The following is a 16,756-nucleotide window of genomic DNA, read 5'->3' as shown; positions in this document are numbered from 1 at the left end:
AAAACCCTATCAAGGCTAAGATTCCTTCTCAAAAGGATGTACTGTGTTTAATGCAACATGAGCAGGGTCTGTTATACTGGATGCCACTGAGAAAGCCAGGAAAACACAAATACTTACACATTACATGTTTTATTCATGTATAAGACAATTTAAGGCATGGCCTCAGTTACCTACACCCTTTAAGTGAGGTGTGCTCTGTGTAAATTGTGGTGGCACCATACTCTGAACATGTCTTGACCCAGGTAGGACTAAATATACAGATGGATTCCTCTAAAATGACCGACAGAGTCACTGCGGGATGTCAAAAATGGACAAGAGCACTCTGAAAATCTTCCACCACAGAGCTACCTTCTCACAACATGACACACTGCATTTCAATTTTTTGGCTTTAATTAAAACAAAACAAAAATCCAAAAGAAATCATGAAGATGATTAATGAGAAGAATAAAACCTGTTAACTACCTTGCTAGCGAGCCAAGAAAATCTACACCAGACTCACCTCTCTGTACTGACGTGAACCCAAATGAATTTTAATAAAAAAAAATTTAAAAAACAAAGAACATGATCCAAACCTTTTTACTACACTGCCAAAGTTACTAAGAAGCACTCATCTTGTAACCAAACGCAAACAACTTCACCTCCTCAGCAGTAAAGCCAGGCCAGAGTTCCACAGTCTGTGGAGAGGTGGCATGGTGACTAGACACTCAAACCTTCACTGTGCCCACTGTGCTACTCCCTCAGATCCTGAGGAACGCAGACTTTAGCCCGGATCCATGGCTATGGCAATGAAGACTCACACCTGGGATGTTTAAAGCATGTCACCCAGTCAGCCGCAAAGAGAAATGACATGAAAACGAAAGAGAAGGCAAAGATGAGTAAACGAAAAGAGGCAGGTTGACTTCAAAAGGAAAGACGAACGGCAAAGGAACTGCCAAAAACCTCATTGGATTGTACACTAAGAATGAGTCTTTTCTTGTGAAACATTTTCATTTGGTTTTCCTAAAGCTCTCTGAATGCTGAGACATTTCATTTTGTTGTACGATTTCATTCTTCCTCGTTTTCCAAAGCATGACAAGACTGTAGAGTCTCCCAAGACTGGCGTAGACTTGATTCTCTTTTCTCTCGCTCTTTCTACCTCCCCCCATCTTCTAAATGTTCATCTCTTTTGTCTCCTGACAGAACCTCTAAGCAGATATCCATGAAGGGATCAAACGTTGCTTGTAGATATTACTTTCTGTTTCTGGATGTCTCTGTCTTCAATATCTGCTTGTGTGCGTACTCAGAACGAGGAACGTGTTCTTTCTTTGTCTTCTTTTAGGTTTCAGCCGAACATTGGACAGAAAAAGACACTCTAATGGGAGAGAAGCTGTGTTGTACCTATTGTTCGATTTGTTGTATCAATATTGATGATGAGAATCCTCATGTAGAATATTTTATATTGCTCGCATTGTAAGACAGTGAGAGAACAAGAGGTGCAATATGAAAAGAGAATTCAGCTACTGAATGGAACCTCAGAAACGGCCCTTAGGGTATGTTATAATATAAATATACATATAAATATATCTAAAATTACCACAGTAAATTAATGTGAATGTACATAGTATTTAAAAAGAGGTCCAAAAATGAGTTTGCCAAATAACAGAAACCTTTAAAGTATAATGTCTAGAATTTAATCTCTCCATTTAATCTTTTCTGTCTGAATGATCATTTTACAACGTCTGTTGTAACAGTGGAGGAGGAAGAGGTGTTCACATCACTGCTCGTGTAGATTACTGCCAGAGGACTCTGCTTTATGAACATGTTGGGCGAAACGTTTTGTAGCCATAAGCGTGTCGAAGCAAATGGCATCACTTTAACAAAACCACAATAGACTGACCTAGCTCGCCCCACTGAAGTTCCCAAACTGGCATTTTGGAGGGAAGCCGCTAGAATCTGTGTGAAACATTGCCATCCTTTGGGCCAAAGTGTCACTGCAGTGGTCCAGTGTGTAATTTGCACACACAAACACACATGCATGCACATACAATCACAAAACCAAACCCTTGGTTATCCATAGTCCAAGTGTCTGACAGAAGAATCAAGCAAACACTATCTGGTTCTCATCTGGTTTTGCTACAGTTCCCAGATTTTGCTTTGGACATCAGGTTGTGATCCAACATAGTACCGAAACATAATCCGTTTTTAATGTAGTCTGGATAATATCTGTAGAAGTTGCTGTGTGCACTGAGCAAGCTCTGCTGATCCCAAAATTCATGTTCCTTAAGGGTTGTTCGTGACGGCAGTAACAACGGACAAGACTACCCTTAAAGTAAAAATACTTGGATTTTTGCCACCATCTTACACTTGCAACCCTCTTTACAGCCTTTGTTTTGGTCAGATATAACTTTCTGCAGTCTAATTGAAACTCCAATATTGCAGATTACAAGGCATACCTCAGATACGGCCCAAACTTGACAGGCCAGTTTTTTTGGTGTTGCTTTAGGCGTGAGTCGGGTTGATGGTTTAAATTTTACAGGTGGCATGTGCAAATTATCTATATACCTATCAGATTTCTAAATTAATATATGAACTTCTCTAGGAAATATCAGCAACGTGTGATCTAAAAACCAGTGAATTACTAGAACACCAGTCTCTGATATAATAGTCTCTCTCTCTCTCACCCATTTTGAAGAGGATTTTTCATGAACCATCCTCTCTTTCCTTACTAGCTACCTCCTGTAAACAAATCAAAGGCAGTATGAATGAATGAAACCACTAGCAGACATGCAAATGTATCATCCTGCCCAAGCTTAACAAGACATTTCAACATAGTAAAAATTGATATGTATATTTTGTCCACATTTTCATGTCTACACAAGTGATGGGCCAACAAAGTCCTGTTTTTTCATGGGCTGTTATACAACAAATTAACCCAAAAAACACTCTACAGAAGTATGTAGCAATGCAAAAGCATGCACTCTTGTGTTACTGTTGTGTTACTGCGGCAGTAACCAAACTCAGTTCTCAAGGGTGTAAAAGTAAAGTAAAGCAAAGTTACTTTCAAATGTCTGTGCCATTAAACCAGACGTGTTATTATTCAGGTAGCTAACTTTAAAAGTTGAAACCAACTTTAACTAACTTGCACAGTAAAATTATCTTTAAACTGTTGCTCTGCTATGACTTTAGTTTACCTGTCCATAGAAAAAAAGTTTTTACATTCATGCTCACTATGGCAAGTCTTAAAAGTGTTGTGTCATGAACTGTTCTGACACATCCTGACTGCAACAATGAGTGAAACGGAGTTGCCTAGTTGTACTTGCTTAGAATGTTTTGAGCCCTAAACATAAAAATATCTCATAAATATCCAAAACGTTAAAAGCACAGACCAAAGCATAACTGCACATCCATAGAAGCCGTTTGGACATTGCGTCGCCTAAAAAAGCAGCCTGAACGTGGGTGAGCGACTACCCATAAACCAAAGTGTACAAAATGACCATGTTGAAAGCACAAGACGACAGTAAACACATTAAGAAAAGACATCGGTACTATAATTCCAAGCCAGGGGAGTGCTTGTTCCTGGCATCCAAAGCATCAAATAAGATTACAAACGTTCAAACATTTAAACCAACCTTGCTCAAAGATTTCATTATGGGAATACATGAGTGTGAGTGAGAGATTAAAAGAAAAAACAGAGTGAAAGATACTTTCTATTAATGATTTTGCTAAGGAACTTACTTGAATCTCAAGAGCTTTAAAATAATACCATTAGCAAAGTTATGGTAGAGAACTTCCATAAACTCAATTCGAGCTTTGCATGTCTGCTAGTCCAGAACTAATACAGAAGAAATACATATTTGCAATATTTTCGGCCATTCTGTTCCTTACTAAAATCGAACCAAAAACAACACCATGCAAATGCATCTTTAGCTGTGTGCTGTAATTCCGCTGTTATCTGACATATCGAAGGGCCGTCATTCTCAAAGCAAATTTGCGCATGCCTAGATTTGGTCAGCATTTGGCTTTGTTAGTGAACCCATGTTGGGCAGCTGCTCCGTTCAAAGATTGACACTTTGGGAGAGAGAGAGAGAAACTTAACCTAAACATTAAGCAAACATACTCTTGAACTAAAATGGATGCTGATGGATAACTAGTCAGCAACTTGTTTTTACTTATGACCTGTTTACCTGTTTATCCCAAAAGCCCTCCTGAAAAAACAAATGGCTTAAACCAGCCTAAAGTCACCAAGTTGGTTTCTGGCTGGGAGACTAGCGATACTACCAAAACCGGATAAAAACAGCTAAGACAAGACCAGCAAACCATTTTGGGCTGGCTTAAGTAATTTGTCACTCTTGTGTCCAGCATCACTAATATTTTTATTTTCTTAATTTTTAATGACTATACCATCCACTTGCGGCTAGCGGGAAAACTGTAAAATGGAAACCTTTTATCACAGATAACACAAGGGTTCCTTACACTACAGTAGAACTGAACATTGCTCTGACTAGCAGAGTGGGCCGGGCATTGAACACGCATATGATAAATGCCATAACAGCCAGATACATATTTCTTTACTAACAAAGGCTTGGTTTGATACATTTAAACAAACATACTGTATTGTGCAATACATCATTACAGGAAAAGGCATTGTTTCAATAGGAAAGATTGGTGTGTTAAATAATTTTTTGTTTCTCTTTTAAGGTCCTGTTATCATTCTCTAGACGATGTGAACTGTGCCAGGAGAGTTTTATTTATTTCTTGCATGCTCTTTCCCCCTTTTGCAATTCCCTCACCCTCTCTTACTGTGCGCTTTCTTGGACATGTGACGCTGTAAACATTCTAAATCAGGTTATTGTCTGTGTTGAGATACGTATCTGTGTAATTAAAAAGACAGTGAAATATGACTAGTCTCTCAATTTGTCGATTTTTTTACATGAAAACCTTTCTCCACAACAATCGTATGTTTAAAGGGGTCATATGATGCTGCTAAAAAGAACATTACTTTGTGTATTTGGTGTAATGAAATGTGATTATGCAGTTTAAGGTTCAAAAAACACATTATTTTCCACATACTATACATTATTGTTTCTCCTCCTGAAACGGGGCGATTTTTACAAGACTCATTGTTCTGGAAAGCGAGGTGTGCTGTAATTGGCCAGCTATCCAGTCCATTGTGATTGGCCGAATACCTCAAGCGTGTGACGGAAATGTTAGGCCCCTTAACATATTGAATAAGCCACGGCTTAGAGTGAGCGGAGGCCGGCTTGAGCGAGAAGAGGTGGGCAGATTCTACGAAGGAGCATGCGGAAGACTTGCGGCAACCTCATGTGACAACCCCGGGTCTGGACTCCGCTTCACTGACGGTGAAAGCTGATCTGGCGATCCACAGTGCAAAGTTGATGTATTTCCTCAGCGACCAGCAGGGATCAGCTCCAGGCATGATGAAGGAGATATCAACCTCTTTTGGATGGCCAAACAAATAGTTTCACTATCACAACCGAACACACATATATACGCCATGGTGATGGCGGCAACAACAATACAACAAAAAGAATAAAAGGTACGGGCATCTGGGCAGCATTATGCAAATCTTCCAACATAGTGACGTAGAGATGTGGAGGCATGTTAGAACGAGCCATTTTAGGGGGGTGTAGTTGACTGTTAACATTTATAAAGAATATCTCTTTGGATTTGAGACTTTAGTCTTTGCAACTTCACAGATCTTTATGCATCAAGAACATGTAACTCTCCAAAGAGATAGAAAAAATTATAATCGCATCATATGACCCCTTTAAAATCTGGACTGTGATATATGCCAGTGTCCATTTATCAATGAGGTACAACTGACGCCATACTTATGAGTTTATAGACATCAGTTAAAAGTATGAAATCCCACCCATCATAAGAAGGAACATACATACTGATGTCTTGATAGCTTTCCATCAACCACATCGGTCACTGATAAGAATTCCTAGACAATTGTCCGCCATTCCTAGGAAGACGTTATTCCAATACCATACAAGTAGCTATGTCAAAATAGAATATGATCTAACACATTCCTATAAGAGTTTAATTGACTTGGCAAGTTTTCTTTTTGACTATTTTTAGTTTACTGAGAACTGGACTTTTGGAAGATTTTTATTTCATTGAATTAGGATTGGAATATAATAATATATTCATTCAGGATTTTTTTAACCTCTAACTTACATCATTTAGGGGAAAGATAATCATCTAAAATCTCAATATATTAAACAAATAATAATAATAAATAGCTGTTAAAATAATAATAATGATAAACAAAATCACACCTGTTTCTTCTATTACACTCAACACAATTTGATTAAGTTAGTCGAGTCAGGTGTGTCGTTAAGGGTTGTAACAGAAAGGCTGTTGTAAACCAGCGTAACAGAACCACCAGGTAAAGTTGAACAAACTGAAGAAAAATATATTAATTGTATTTTGTCTATTTACTTCGCTGTGAACAATAATAGCTATGTGTTGGGCAAAATCGTTAGATATCACTAAGGTTACTAGGCGAATATCAGGGACGTTTAACTTATAACATTAAACATGGGGGATCAAATTGTCAATACCAGAGTCCAGCAGAGGTCGATTATAAGATCAGATCGCCTTTTCATCGCGTCTTAAAATATTTATGCTGTTTTTTTTTTTATTTTTTGTTTTTTTTTATGCGAATTAAGCTCTTTAAATTGCAGAATTGTGAAATCGCGACGAACATACACGTAGGCCTACCTGACTGCAGTCTTTCGGTCTTATCGGGAGTTTCCACGCAAAGTCGTTGGCAGTTTGTTATGGCGACATCAAGGGTTGTTAAAAGTTTTATTGCACTCAACAAACCAAACATTACTAAACATTAAACTATTTTAAACATTTAAAAAATGATTGAAGGTTATGTTCCTAAACATATAGGAGAATGTATTTTTAATAACTTTTAAATAAACTCCCCCCTCCTGGTTCATGTTAAGGGACAGATTTAATCCCAAATTATTTTAATATATATTTTAATTATTATATAAAATGGTAGTAGTAAATTAATGTAATTTTTTGTTTTTGGGTGAATTTATTTATTTATTTTATAGTCCTGTAATGTTTTTAACATGTTGTGTCAAAATTAATATGTGGTCACGGAAAACAAAATCATACAAGAATTAGAAGGAAAAAAAAAACTGTTTAAAATGTCATCCTTCAAGAGATGTCACGCATCTACCCATGCCCTTTTTTTCTCTTCGTAAATACTATAAGGAGCTGTGTTTGTGTGAAAAATCATCTTGTTCCTTCAGTTGCTGGATGCGAATCGAACTCTTGATATGGAAATGGACGAGTCTGACATGCAGTATGAGGAAGAGAGACCGTTTCCCTACAGCCCTCAGGCAGGTGAGCAGCCAGCTGGCCCACACCTGAGCCCATCTGCTGGGCCGCAGTGTCTTATCACTGCCCAATGAGGCATGCCCCAGAAGGGCTGTCCTGCAGCCCACCATGCAGTCTTATCTAAGGACATCTCTGCCTGTGTAGGAACAGCCTTCTGTGACAACTGTGAACCCTTAAATGCTCCAAAAACACACGCAGACTAGGACTACACACTCTCTCTCTCTCTCTCTCATGAAAGTTCTTACGTGACATTACTACAAAAACTCCTTTTAGGTGTATTTGGATGATTTAATGAACATAAAATATTGTAATTTAGGCAATTGTTTTACACTAGTGCCTACTATGTTTGTACAATTGGGTTTGTATGTCTTACAGTTGCTGAATTATATGGCCCAAATATAGCACTAGCCCTGGGCCTCCCTATCATGCATCACCTTAAATGACATTCATTATTTAAAATATAATGTTAATATTTTATGATTATAACTAACTTTATGATCTTACCTTCCTCAGGATTATTCTTCAGTATGAACCATGAGGAGAAAATAGATTCTGATAGGAGATCTATCTATGTGGGGAATGTAAGCTGCTTGCGTTCTTAAGATCTCCTTTGCCAAGTAGTTACTGAAATACAGCAGAACCGATTTGAACTTTGTTTGGAATTGTATTTCAATCATGTATTACAGGATTCCATTTTTTGTTGTGTATGTTTATGGAAGACTACAAGCAGTATTGTGTGATTTACAGGTGGATTATGGAGCGACTGCAGATGAACTGGAGATGTACTTCAATGGCTGTGGTCACGTTAACAGAGTTACAATCCCGTATAATAGATTCACAGGCCATCCAAAAGGGTATGTACCAGTTTGGCTTCCAAACATGTAAATATGTAATAATAATTATTATTTATTTTAACATAAAACATGTTTTATGAGTATATTTTCCTTGTAGTTTTGCCTACATTGAGTTCTCGGAGAGGGAGTCTGTGAGGTCTGCCATGACTTTAGATGAAACACTATTCAGAGGACGTGTCATTAAGGTGAGATGGAAATGTACTGCAATGGTATATGGTTATGCATTACATGGCAATAAGGCACCAAAGCTGGATTTGGCCCAAATCAGTTTTGGGGTTTATGGAGTGAACAGAAAAATATAATGTTAATTCTGTCATTTTCAAGCACGATCTGAGCCACTTTCGTATGTGGGAATAAATTTGATAAAGGAATACACCATCTGTTGATATGGTTTTAGATTAAAAAATAAGGAAAAATAAAAGATAACATTAGCTTTACCAACGCTGCATTTATTTTATTTTTGTATGTTCTTCTGATGAACATGCATTCACTCTTATATAAGGGTTCTTTACTGGCACTGATGGTTTCATGAGGAACCTTTGACATTCCACAAGTCAAGTGGTTGTTTTAAAGGGATACTCCACCCCAAAATGAAAATCTTCATAAATAATTTACCCCCATGTTGTTCCAAACCCATAAAAGCTTTGTTTGTCTTCGGAACACAACAAGATATTTTGGATGAAAACCCGGAGGCTTGTGACTGTCCCAGTGACTGCCAAGTAAAAGTACACTGTCAAGGTCCAGAAAAGTATGAAAAGCATCGTCAGAATACATCAGTGGTTCAACTTGAATGTTATGAAGCGACGAGAATACTTTTTGTACGTGAATAAAACAAAAATAACGACTTTATTCAACAATTTGTCTCCTCTGTGTCACTTCATAATGTCACGGTTGAACCACTGAAGGCAGATGGTCTATTCTGATGATGCTTTTCTGAACAAAAACATGAGCTGAAAATCAGAATTGAGCTCTATTGCTTGCGATGTGAATGTAGGCTCCAGTGTTCATTTGTCATAAATCATTTTGAATTAAAATCTGTGACAGAAGATTTCACATCAAGCTCTTTGTGCACTAGGTATTGCCAAAAAGAACAAACATTCCAGGTTTCAGGACTACAGACTTGCGTGGAGGTTGGTCCCGAGGAAGAGGTTTCCGTGCTTCGAGATTTTTCAACCCATTCAGGGGCTGCCACTTCATTAGGTCAGTTCTGCCAATAAATAACAGTACTTCACATGATATGGAGCTTTAATTGTTTTAGAGCAGCGGCTCATGATTTGCACTCTTCATATATACGGATTCAATAACCTTAGTGGTGATATGGTAACCATAAACAAACCCTTAAACCTAAAGTAAAAATGTTGCTTTCAGATTTGTGAAGTTGTGGAGTTTTTGCATTACTGCAATATTTCAGTGGTATCTTCACATTTATACTTGCTTTCTTGTAAATGTGACATTTGTACATCTATGCTTGTAAATCCAGAATTTGAAGCCTCTTTTTTTTAACATGTCATAAAACTGTAATTTTTGTTTTAGGGAAAATGGAAGAGATGATCCTTGGGTTGATTCTTTTTGACATTCAATTTGGACTTTTCTGTTATCTTCAAAGCACTTCTTGGTGCTGATTAATTTGTTTCAGTAATTGCATGACGGGAGCCCAGCTATTATTTTTCTGTGTGTGTAGCTTGAATGACACGACAAAAACGGAGACTTGATTTGTATTGATTGGTTGCTATTTTATTTATATTTTATTCTATTTCTTTCAAATACTATGCCTGTAAGAGGCCGAGATGTCTTGTGAATTTCAGTACTTTGTCTGTTTTGGAATTTCAGTGCTTAAATTTAAGTCAAATCAATGCAAATAAAAATCAACATTATCACACATCATTTCACGAAACAAAAATTAAATATTTTTCACCTTCCAAACACTACAAAATAAACATTCATGTTAATATATACAATTGTGGAGAGGACATCAGAAGGCCTGCACCATCATAGTTGAGACTATAGTGTCAAAAGCCCTGAGAAGAAAAAAAAAAAGTTTTATTATAGTAGAACAGGGGTCACCAGACTTGGTCCTGCAGAGTTTAGCTCCAACCCTAATCAAACACACGTGAACCAGCGAATCAAGCTCTTATTAGGCATACTAGAAACGTCCATGCAAGTGTGTTGAGTCAAATTAGAGCTAAACTCTGCAGGATACAGTGCCTCCAAAACCAAGTTTGGAGACCCCTTTATTAGCAGATCAGTCGACACTGCAAATACCTCAAATGTATGCATTCACTAAATGCACTTACTTTGATTGAATTGGATCACCAGGATTGTAGAATGGGTTACACATAACATCAGTGAAGGAGTTGTGCAACTTTCTGAACATCTGAGGAAAGACAGAATACTCATAACACTCATCTGATTAACATCTCCCTATTTTTGCTGTGAAACTGACACGATACACCTCTGGAACTTACACTTCTAATTTCGTTGTCTCGTAGAGACGTGTTGGAGGAGTCGACAACAATCACAAACTTCACCTTAGAGTTTGTCACGTAGCCATATCTGTAATTCTTGCTAAGATGTTGACATTTGAATAATGATTGAAAATGCATTAGAAAGCGTTCCATCTTAAAGGGCGGTTCCCTCAAAAAATGAAAAATATCATGTTACAATATGCATTTCTTTCTTCTGCGGAACACAAAAGATGGTATTTTAAATGTTAGTAACAGAGGTTTAAAAGTTCACTTCAATTCTATGGACAAAACCACTGACATTTCTCAAATCTTCTTTTATGTTCCACAGAAGAAAGTCCGTCATACTGTTTTGGTTCAGGATTAGTTGCCAACTGATACGAGTTTTTCCCAGGAGCTTTTGCTGATAGCCGAAAGGCGAGATGACTAATAATATCTTACTGGTTAATTTGTGATAATTAAATGGCTAATTCAATTTCTCTGGCTCTAAATTATTTCTTATTTGATACGATGGAAATAGATCACAAGATAAAAATACATTTTTCTTTCGCAACTTCTGTTTAATGCTGACTTTAAGGATACACTTTGTAGTCCTCCGTTGGATAGAGGAGTCCCAGATAAAGCTCCCTCTGGTCGGCCAAGGCTTTGCCCACACCCGAGATCTTCTCCTCCACCACGTCCAGAGAAGTGTGCACTGTGTAGTGGAACTTGAGTTCCCCCTGTGTAGGAACGCTCCGAATGTACAGGGGATAGTTCTGCAGAGATCAACATATTGTTAGAGTCAAGTCTGCTACTACAGGAAACACAATTTCAACTTAATGAGCATAAGTTTAGAATTAAACATCAACTAGACTACAATAATCGGTCCATTTGCCATAGAGATGATTAGTGCATAAATCATGTTCATGCTACCTTAGACCATGGTTTTCCAAATAGCAATGTTTAATTATTTACAGAAAATATCTGATTGGCCAGTCGCATCAGTTAGTGGTCAAACGTTTTTAAAATATGACTTGGGTGCATATCAACACTATAAATCACTGACTGCTCATCTAGGAAGTCAGTTTTCTACACAGCTGATAAGATATAGACTACCTTTATTACTGTCTGCATTTAAGTAAGTAGCTGTGTAATCAGCAGGATGAGGTACCATCTGCTAGGCATCCCCACAAAACTGTTATTTTTCATCTACAATATCAGCAATAGCTGAACAGATGAACCCATAAAGACTGGACTCAAAGACCGCACAACATAAAACTTCACTAAAACACTTGTGTTGGGTGGGGTTGTCTCAATTATCTCGAATATGTAAATAATTACGATGTCGTCCGCTTTTACCATGTTTAGCCCATCCCATGAGTACTCACCCATTCTGTTGCAATTCATCCGGTAGTCTGGTAGATTGCAACAGGACTCTTTGTACAGCAATTTACACAGTTCAGAAGACGTTGTAGAGTTCTAAACAAGCTACTTTAATATTTAACGCAAACACGGAAATCTTATATAATCTAGGATGACTCAGAAACAAACACTCCCCGGTCTCCCACGCCACAAACATCACTCAAAACAATATAGGTTTGTAATAAGAGTAAGTAAAACATGGCATATTTCATACCATACCATATTACATATACTGTACTTGGTGTACTCGGTGTATTTACATTAAATTGTAACAACCATGCAAGGAAATCTACGCTACTCAGCCCTGATCATATTAGACACATATTAGAAAGTCTTCGCATTAGATCTCATGAATCCAGCACGTCGGATCTCGGATGCATTAAGGCATTACCAAGAAATAATTTGCTGTATCATAAAATAGCTTAATGTTTTCACATACCTCCTTCGCAATGACTGCTATACACACCGCCATGATGACGCTACAAACACGGTCACGTGACACGCAAAGTCACATGATTCGCAGTTTCATAGCGCTCGTGACTATTTGCAATGCTTCTCGTGATGCGATGAAACACGCTTTGCCGTGTTGAATGTTTAGTATACTTAACAGTTCCGCTTCAGATTGCAGTTCCCGAAAGTTAGCATGTGTTGTGTAAAGATTTAAAAGAGAGTTACAATGAGTCTTAAGACTGTGATCTGTGTTTTATGGGCAGTATGTGTGGGTCACACTGACGGAAGCCAGCATGGTCCAAACATCATCATCATGCTTATGGATGATGTAAGTCTTTTGGAGGTCTTTTTCTAATAGGCTTGACTGACTAACTAACTTCAGAACGACACTAAAACCTTACTTTAACTTAATTTACTCGTTTTTTTGTGTTTACATACAAAAGATGTGAAATACATGTGTATATCTTTGGTGTGTGAAATACATTTGTGTCGGAAGTACTTTTGTTATAGTTTATATTGTGTATAAATGTAATATTCTCCCCCCCCCTCTCTCTCTCTTTGTATTTATTAGAGTGTGTTGGAATATACAGTTCTGACAACTATATCCCGAAGAGATTACGATTTTTTTTTACTGTTCTACCTGTTTTTAAACCATAAATACAACTCACACTAAGCAAGGTCACATGTTTTAAGTGCAATCAGACATCGAAACATTTTTAATGCATTAGAAAGGATGAATTGCATGATCCATGCTGATGCATACCAAATAGTAGAGCGTGGTGCTACTAGCAACGGTTTGATTCCCAGGAAATGTACAAACTGATACATTTTATATGTTAAATGTAGTATACTGTTTACATTTTGGATAAACCTTTCGAAACCTGGCATAGTAAAATGTTATATCCTACATGCAGTGTTTCTGAAGATGAAGACAAAAAAAACCTCCAATCTTAATAGATATACTGTGTGTATACACACACACACCTCTGTTACTGCTGTTGTAATAAAAAGAAAATACATGATGTCAGTTAAATGTTGTGCATTTATTTTAAATTTTAATAAATAGATTTAACATTTACTGGGGTTTGCTGAGCCCCCCTAGTTGAGAACCTCTGGTCTACAGAAGATTCAGTCTGATTTAGGCTTCTTCCAAGATCATTTAATAAATGCCACAGATGGCAACATGCCAAATGCCTATAAGGGCTATTAATAAACTGTGAATACAATAAACTGAAGTGCATCTTTCTCTGTCTGTCAGTTTGTTGAGCTATAATTTATTTCTGTTGAAAATAAATAAATAATCACTTTTGTTTCTTTTTTTTTATACACCATAAATTAGAAGCATGCTAATGCCATATTCTCTGTTTCTGTCTGCAGATGGGCTGGGGGGATTTGGGAGTATTTGGGGAGCCCTCCAAAGAAACTCCAAACTTGGATGTGATGGCTGCTCGGGGGATGCTGTTTCCAAACTTCTACACTGCCAACCCTCTGTGTTCCCCTTGTATGTGCTGCTTCTGGGCTTGCCTTCATCTTGCTATCACATTGTTTTTGTTCGGAATATTAGCATACTGCTTACTGTACATTACTGTATGCTGCTTATGATTAATATTTTAAGCAGTAGTACTGTAGGCTACAGTGCATTGTTTATTAATTCAGATCTAGTAAATGTAGCTATTTATTTTGCTGTTCCAAGCAAACAATAAAGTACAGAAAGAGGTGTTAATTATTTTATTTAGGTGTTGTACTACTCTGCTTATACATACTGCACATTTTTGCCAATGAAGTAACTTATCTGGGTATTTCATGCACATGGGAAATTAACATATTGCCTTTTTTAAAAATGGGGGGAGTTGCTGTATGCTACTCTAAATACTGTATGCCTAACCAGAGTCTAGACAGGGCTATTTAGCTTCGATTCTTGGTGAATAAGCCTGGTCTAGACATTGGGAGGAAATTAACTTATCTCTTAATTTGCCTGAATTTTATAAAACATAGTTGAAAATGCCAGAACAGATATTAAATTGAAATAATGTTTTTCTCTTTTGAATGTGAATGCCCACCACATTTATAAACACTTCTAAATGTAATGAAATAACATTCTTTTGTACAGTGTATTCTACAAAACAAACTGATTTTAAAAACATTATTGAATCTTGATTTTTTTTTTAAGTACATATTTAGTTTGAGGTGACTTACATTGAATGCATTGATTAACAATGCAATTGCAAATATTTTATTTTTATTCTCTCTCTCTCTCTCTCTCTCTCTCTCTCTCCCTCTTTTTGGTGTTCCTGCTGAGGAAACTGAAAAAAAAAACTTTAAATGCTTCAGCTGTTTTAATTCCACCTGAGAACACAAGACGTGTGTGGCTGCATGATAGTGAGATGACAACTTATTATGCTAATATGGATAATACACCATCAGTACTGAAATATGCTAATTATGCATGATTTGGGAATTTGAATGGACTTGCTATGCAGAGCAGATCTTATTAGCCCTCTTTTCAATTCTAATTAATTTTTAAGCAAATAAGGCTTAATCAATTGTTAATCTCGACTGTGTGAGATGGAAGTGTGTGGAGCACTCATACCTGCCTCTGTAGAGAGACGTTATTATAGAGCTTTGCTCACAACTTTAATTAGAATTTTAATCACAAAGTGGAGAACTTCTTAATCATAATATCCAGGGTGAGCTTTCTCATGACCAACGTCTCTTTCCTTTCCCTTTGAAATTAAGTCTTAAATACCACATGATTTAAATTTCAACAAATGCGTACGAATGTGGATGAGCATCTTGAACTTTGGTTAAATTTTAAAACTTATTTCTAAAGAGCAAGACTTTGCAGTAATAAAGGTGCATTTCAAAAAAATTCTAATATCGAGGAAAAAGTTCAATTCTTTTGTAACTTTCATATTTTCTAGATTCATTACATGTTGTGTAAAACATTTCAAAAGGTTTTTTATTATTATTATCATTATAATTAATTTTTTTTGATGATGATTGAAAGCCAAAAATCCAGTATCTCAAAGCATATATCCTAAAATTGGTTTAAAAAAAAAAGAAAAATGCATTTGCAAAACACAAAAGCTCAAGCTTCGTTTTACCCATGGCTTGTACTATACACTGCTAAACAAAACATACTACACCAATGTTTGTAGCCTACACAAATGCTATAAACCTCTATAATAATGGGTGTTTACATTCTTTTTTCCCCAAACCCTGTATCTAATAACTTTTCAGTTGGTGGTGTTTGGTCTTTTAAAACGATCCGTGTAAGTATAGGTCTATCTTTTATATCTTTGATGCTTACTTCATAATTCATCTGTATTCTACAGCCAGGGCCGCTTTGCTTACTGGAAGACTTCCTGTGCGAAATGGATTCTACACCACCAACGCTCATGCTAGGAATGGTATGATCATAAACCCCAGCCCTCTATTCAATTCACTATTATCAGTTGATCTACTCTTACTACTTTATGGTGCACTCCCATAATGGATTCTCTCTCCTACAGCATACACACCTCAGGAGATAGTGGGGGGAATATCTCAGGATGAGATCCTTCTTCCAGAACTGCTGAAACAGAAAGACTATGTCAGCAAGATCATCGGAAAGTGGTGAGATTCCCTGGAGCGTCTCTCAAGAGATGTCTTTCTCAGAATAGTGATATGAGCTGTAATAGAATATGAAGTATAGGCAAAGTGAAAAATGCATTTTTAATTCCACAAAAAAAGGCTCACAGAACAATATTTATTATTATTATTATTCCAGTTTTGTTTAAAATATATTAGCTTTAAAACTAGTAAAATATAGCTTAAAAAAATTTCAGTTATAAAACTTACTAAATTCTTTTTATATTTGTTTACCTGCATGCCATGTCACCTTTATTTATATAGCGCTTTAAACAAAATACATTGCGTCAAAGCAACTGAACAACATTCATTAGGAAAACAGTGTCAATAATGCAAAAATGAGAGTTAAAGGCAGTTCATCATTGGATTCAGTTATGTCATCTCTGTTCAGTTAAATAGTGTCTGTGCATTTATTTGCAATCAAGTCCATGTGACCAGTTATAGTTGTATTTTGTGTAACCATTATTATTAACTGTAATAAATTAATGGTACAATATTTTATATATTTTAACACGCAGCATTTAAAATGCGTTATGAGAAAAGTACCTATAATGGCATTTTCTATTTAAATATTCTTCTTTAAATACAAGTTAT

General features: G+C 36.6%; 3 protein-coding genes across 3 annotated transcripts in view; 2 read left to right on the top strand and 1 right to left on the bottom strand.

Moving 5' to 3' along the window:
• The first annotated feature begins 6,306 nt into the window (after nucleotides 1-6,306).
• On the top strand, nucleotides 6,307-10,103 carry pabpn1l (PABPN1 like, cytoplasmic). Its single transcript, XM_059537011.1, has 7 exons — nucleotides 6,307-6,394; nucleotides 7,278-7,371; nucleotides 7,879-7,946; nucleotides 8,113-8,219; nucleotides 8,317-8,404; nucleotides 9,295-9,419; nucleotides 9,753-10,103. Exons 2-7 carry the CDS (start codon nucleotides 7,305-7,307, stop codon nucleotides 9,790-9,792), a joined length of 495 nt encoding a protein of 164 aa, XP_059392994.1. The 5' UTR covers nucleotides 6,307-6,394; nucleotides 7,278-7,304; the 3' UTR covers nucleotides 9,793-10,103.
• On the bottom strand, nucleotides 9,932-12,664 carry trappc2l (trafficking protein particle complex subunit 2L). The gene is made up of 5 exons (XM_059537012.1): nucleotides 12,522-12,664; nucleotides 11,264-11,436; nucleotides 10,685-10,772; nucleotides 10,514-10,593; nucleotides 9,932-10,237 (listed from the first exon to the last, which is right to left on the bottom strand). Exons 1-5 carry the CDS (start codon nucleotides 12,552-12,554, stop codon nucleotides 10,192-10,194), a joined length of 420 nt encoding a protein of 139 aa, XP_059392995.1. The 5' UTR covers nucleotides 12,555-12,664; the 3' UTR covers nucleotides 9,932-10,191.
• Nucleotides 12,665-12,718: 54 nt separating this feature from the next.
• Nucleotides 12,719-16,756, top strand: part of galns (galactosamine (N-acetyl)-6-sulfatase) — a 41,780-nt gene continuing 37,742 nt past the window's right edge. The window contains exons 1-4 of the mRNA XM_059537004.1: nucleotides 12,719-12,860; nucleotides 13,910-14,033; nucleotides 15,868-15,942; nucleotides 16,045-16,147. Coding sequence (XP_059392987.1) covers nucleotides 12,759-12,860; nucleotides 13,910-14,033; nucleotides 15,868-15,942; nucleotides 16,045-16,147 — 404 coding nt within the window. The 5' untranslated portion in view covers nucleotides 12,719-12,758. The remainder of the gene's footprint in view (nucleotides 12,861-13,909; nucleotides 14,034-15,867; nucleotides 15,943-16,044; nucleotides 16,148-16,756) is intronic.

The sequence above is a fragment of the Carassius carassius genome, chromosome 3 (assembly GCF_963082965.1).
Source record: "Carassius carassius chromosome 3, fCarCar2.1, whole genome shotgun sequence".
Classification (NCBI taxonomy): Eukaryota; Metazoa; Chordata; class Actinopteri; order Cypriniformes; family Cyprinidae; genus Carassius; species Carassius carassius.
The sequence above is the reverse complement of the archived record's forward strand: the minus strand, read 5'-3'. Positions and strand labels throughout refer to the sequence as shown.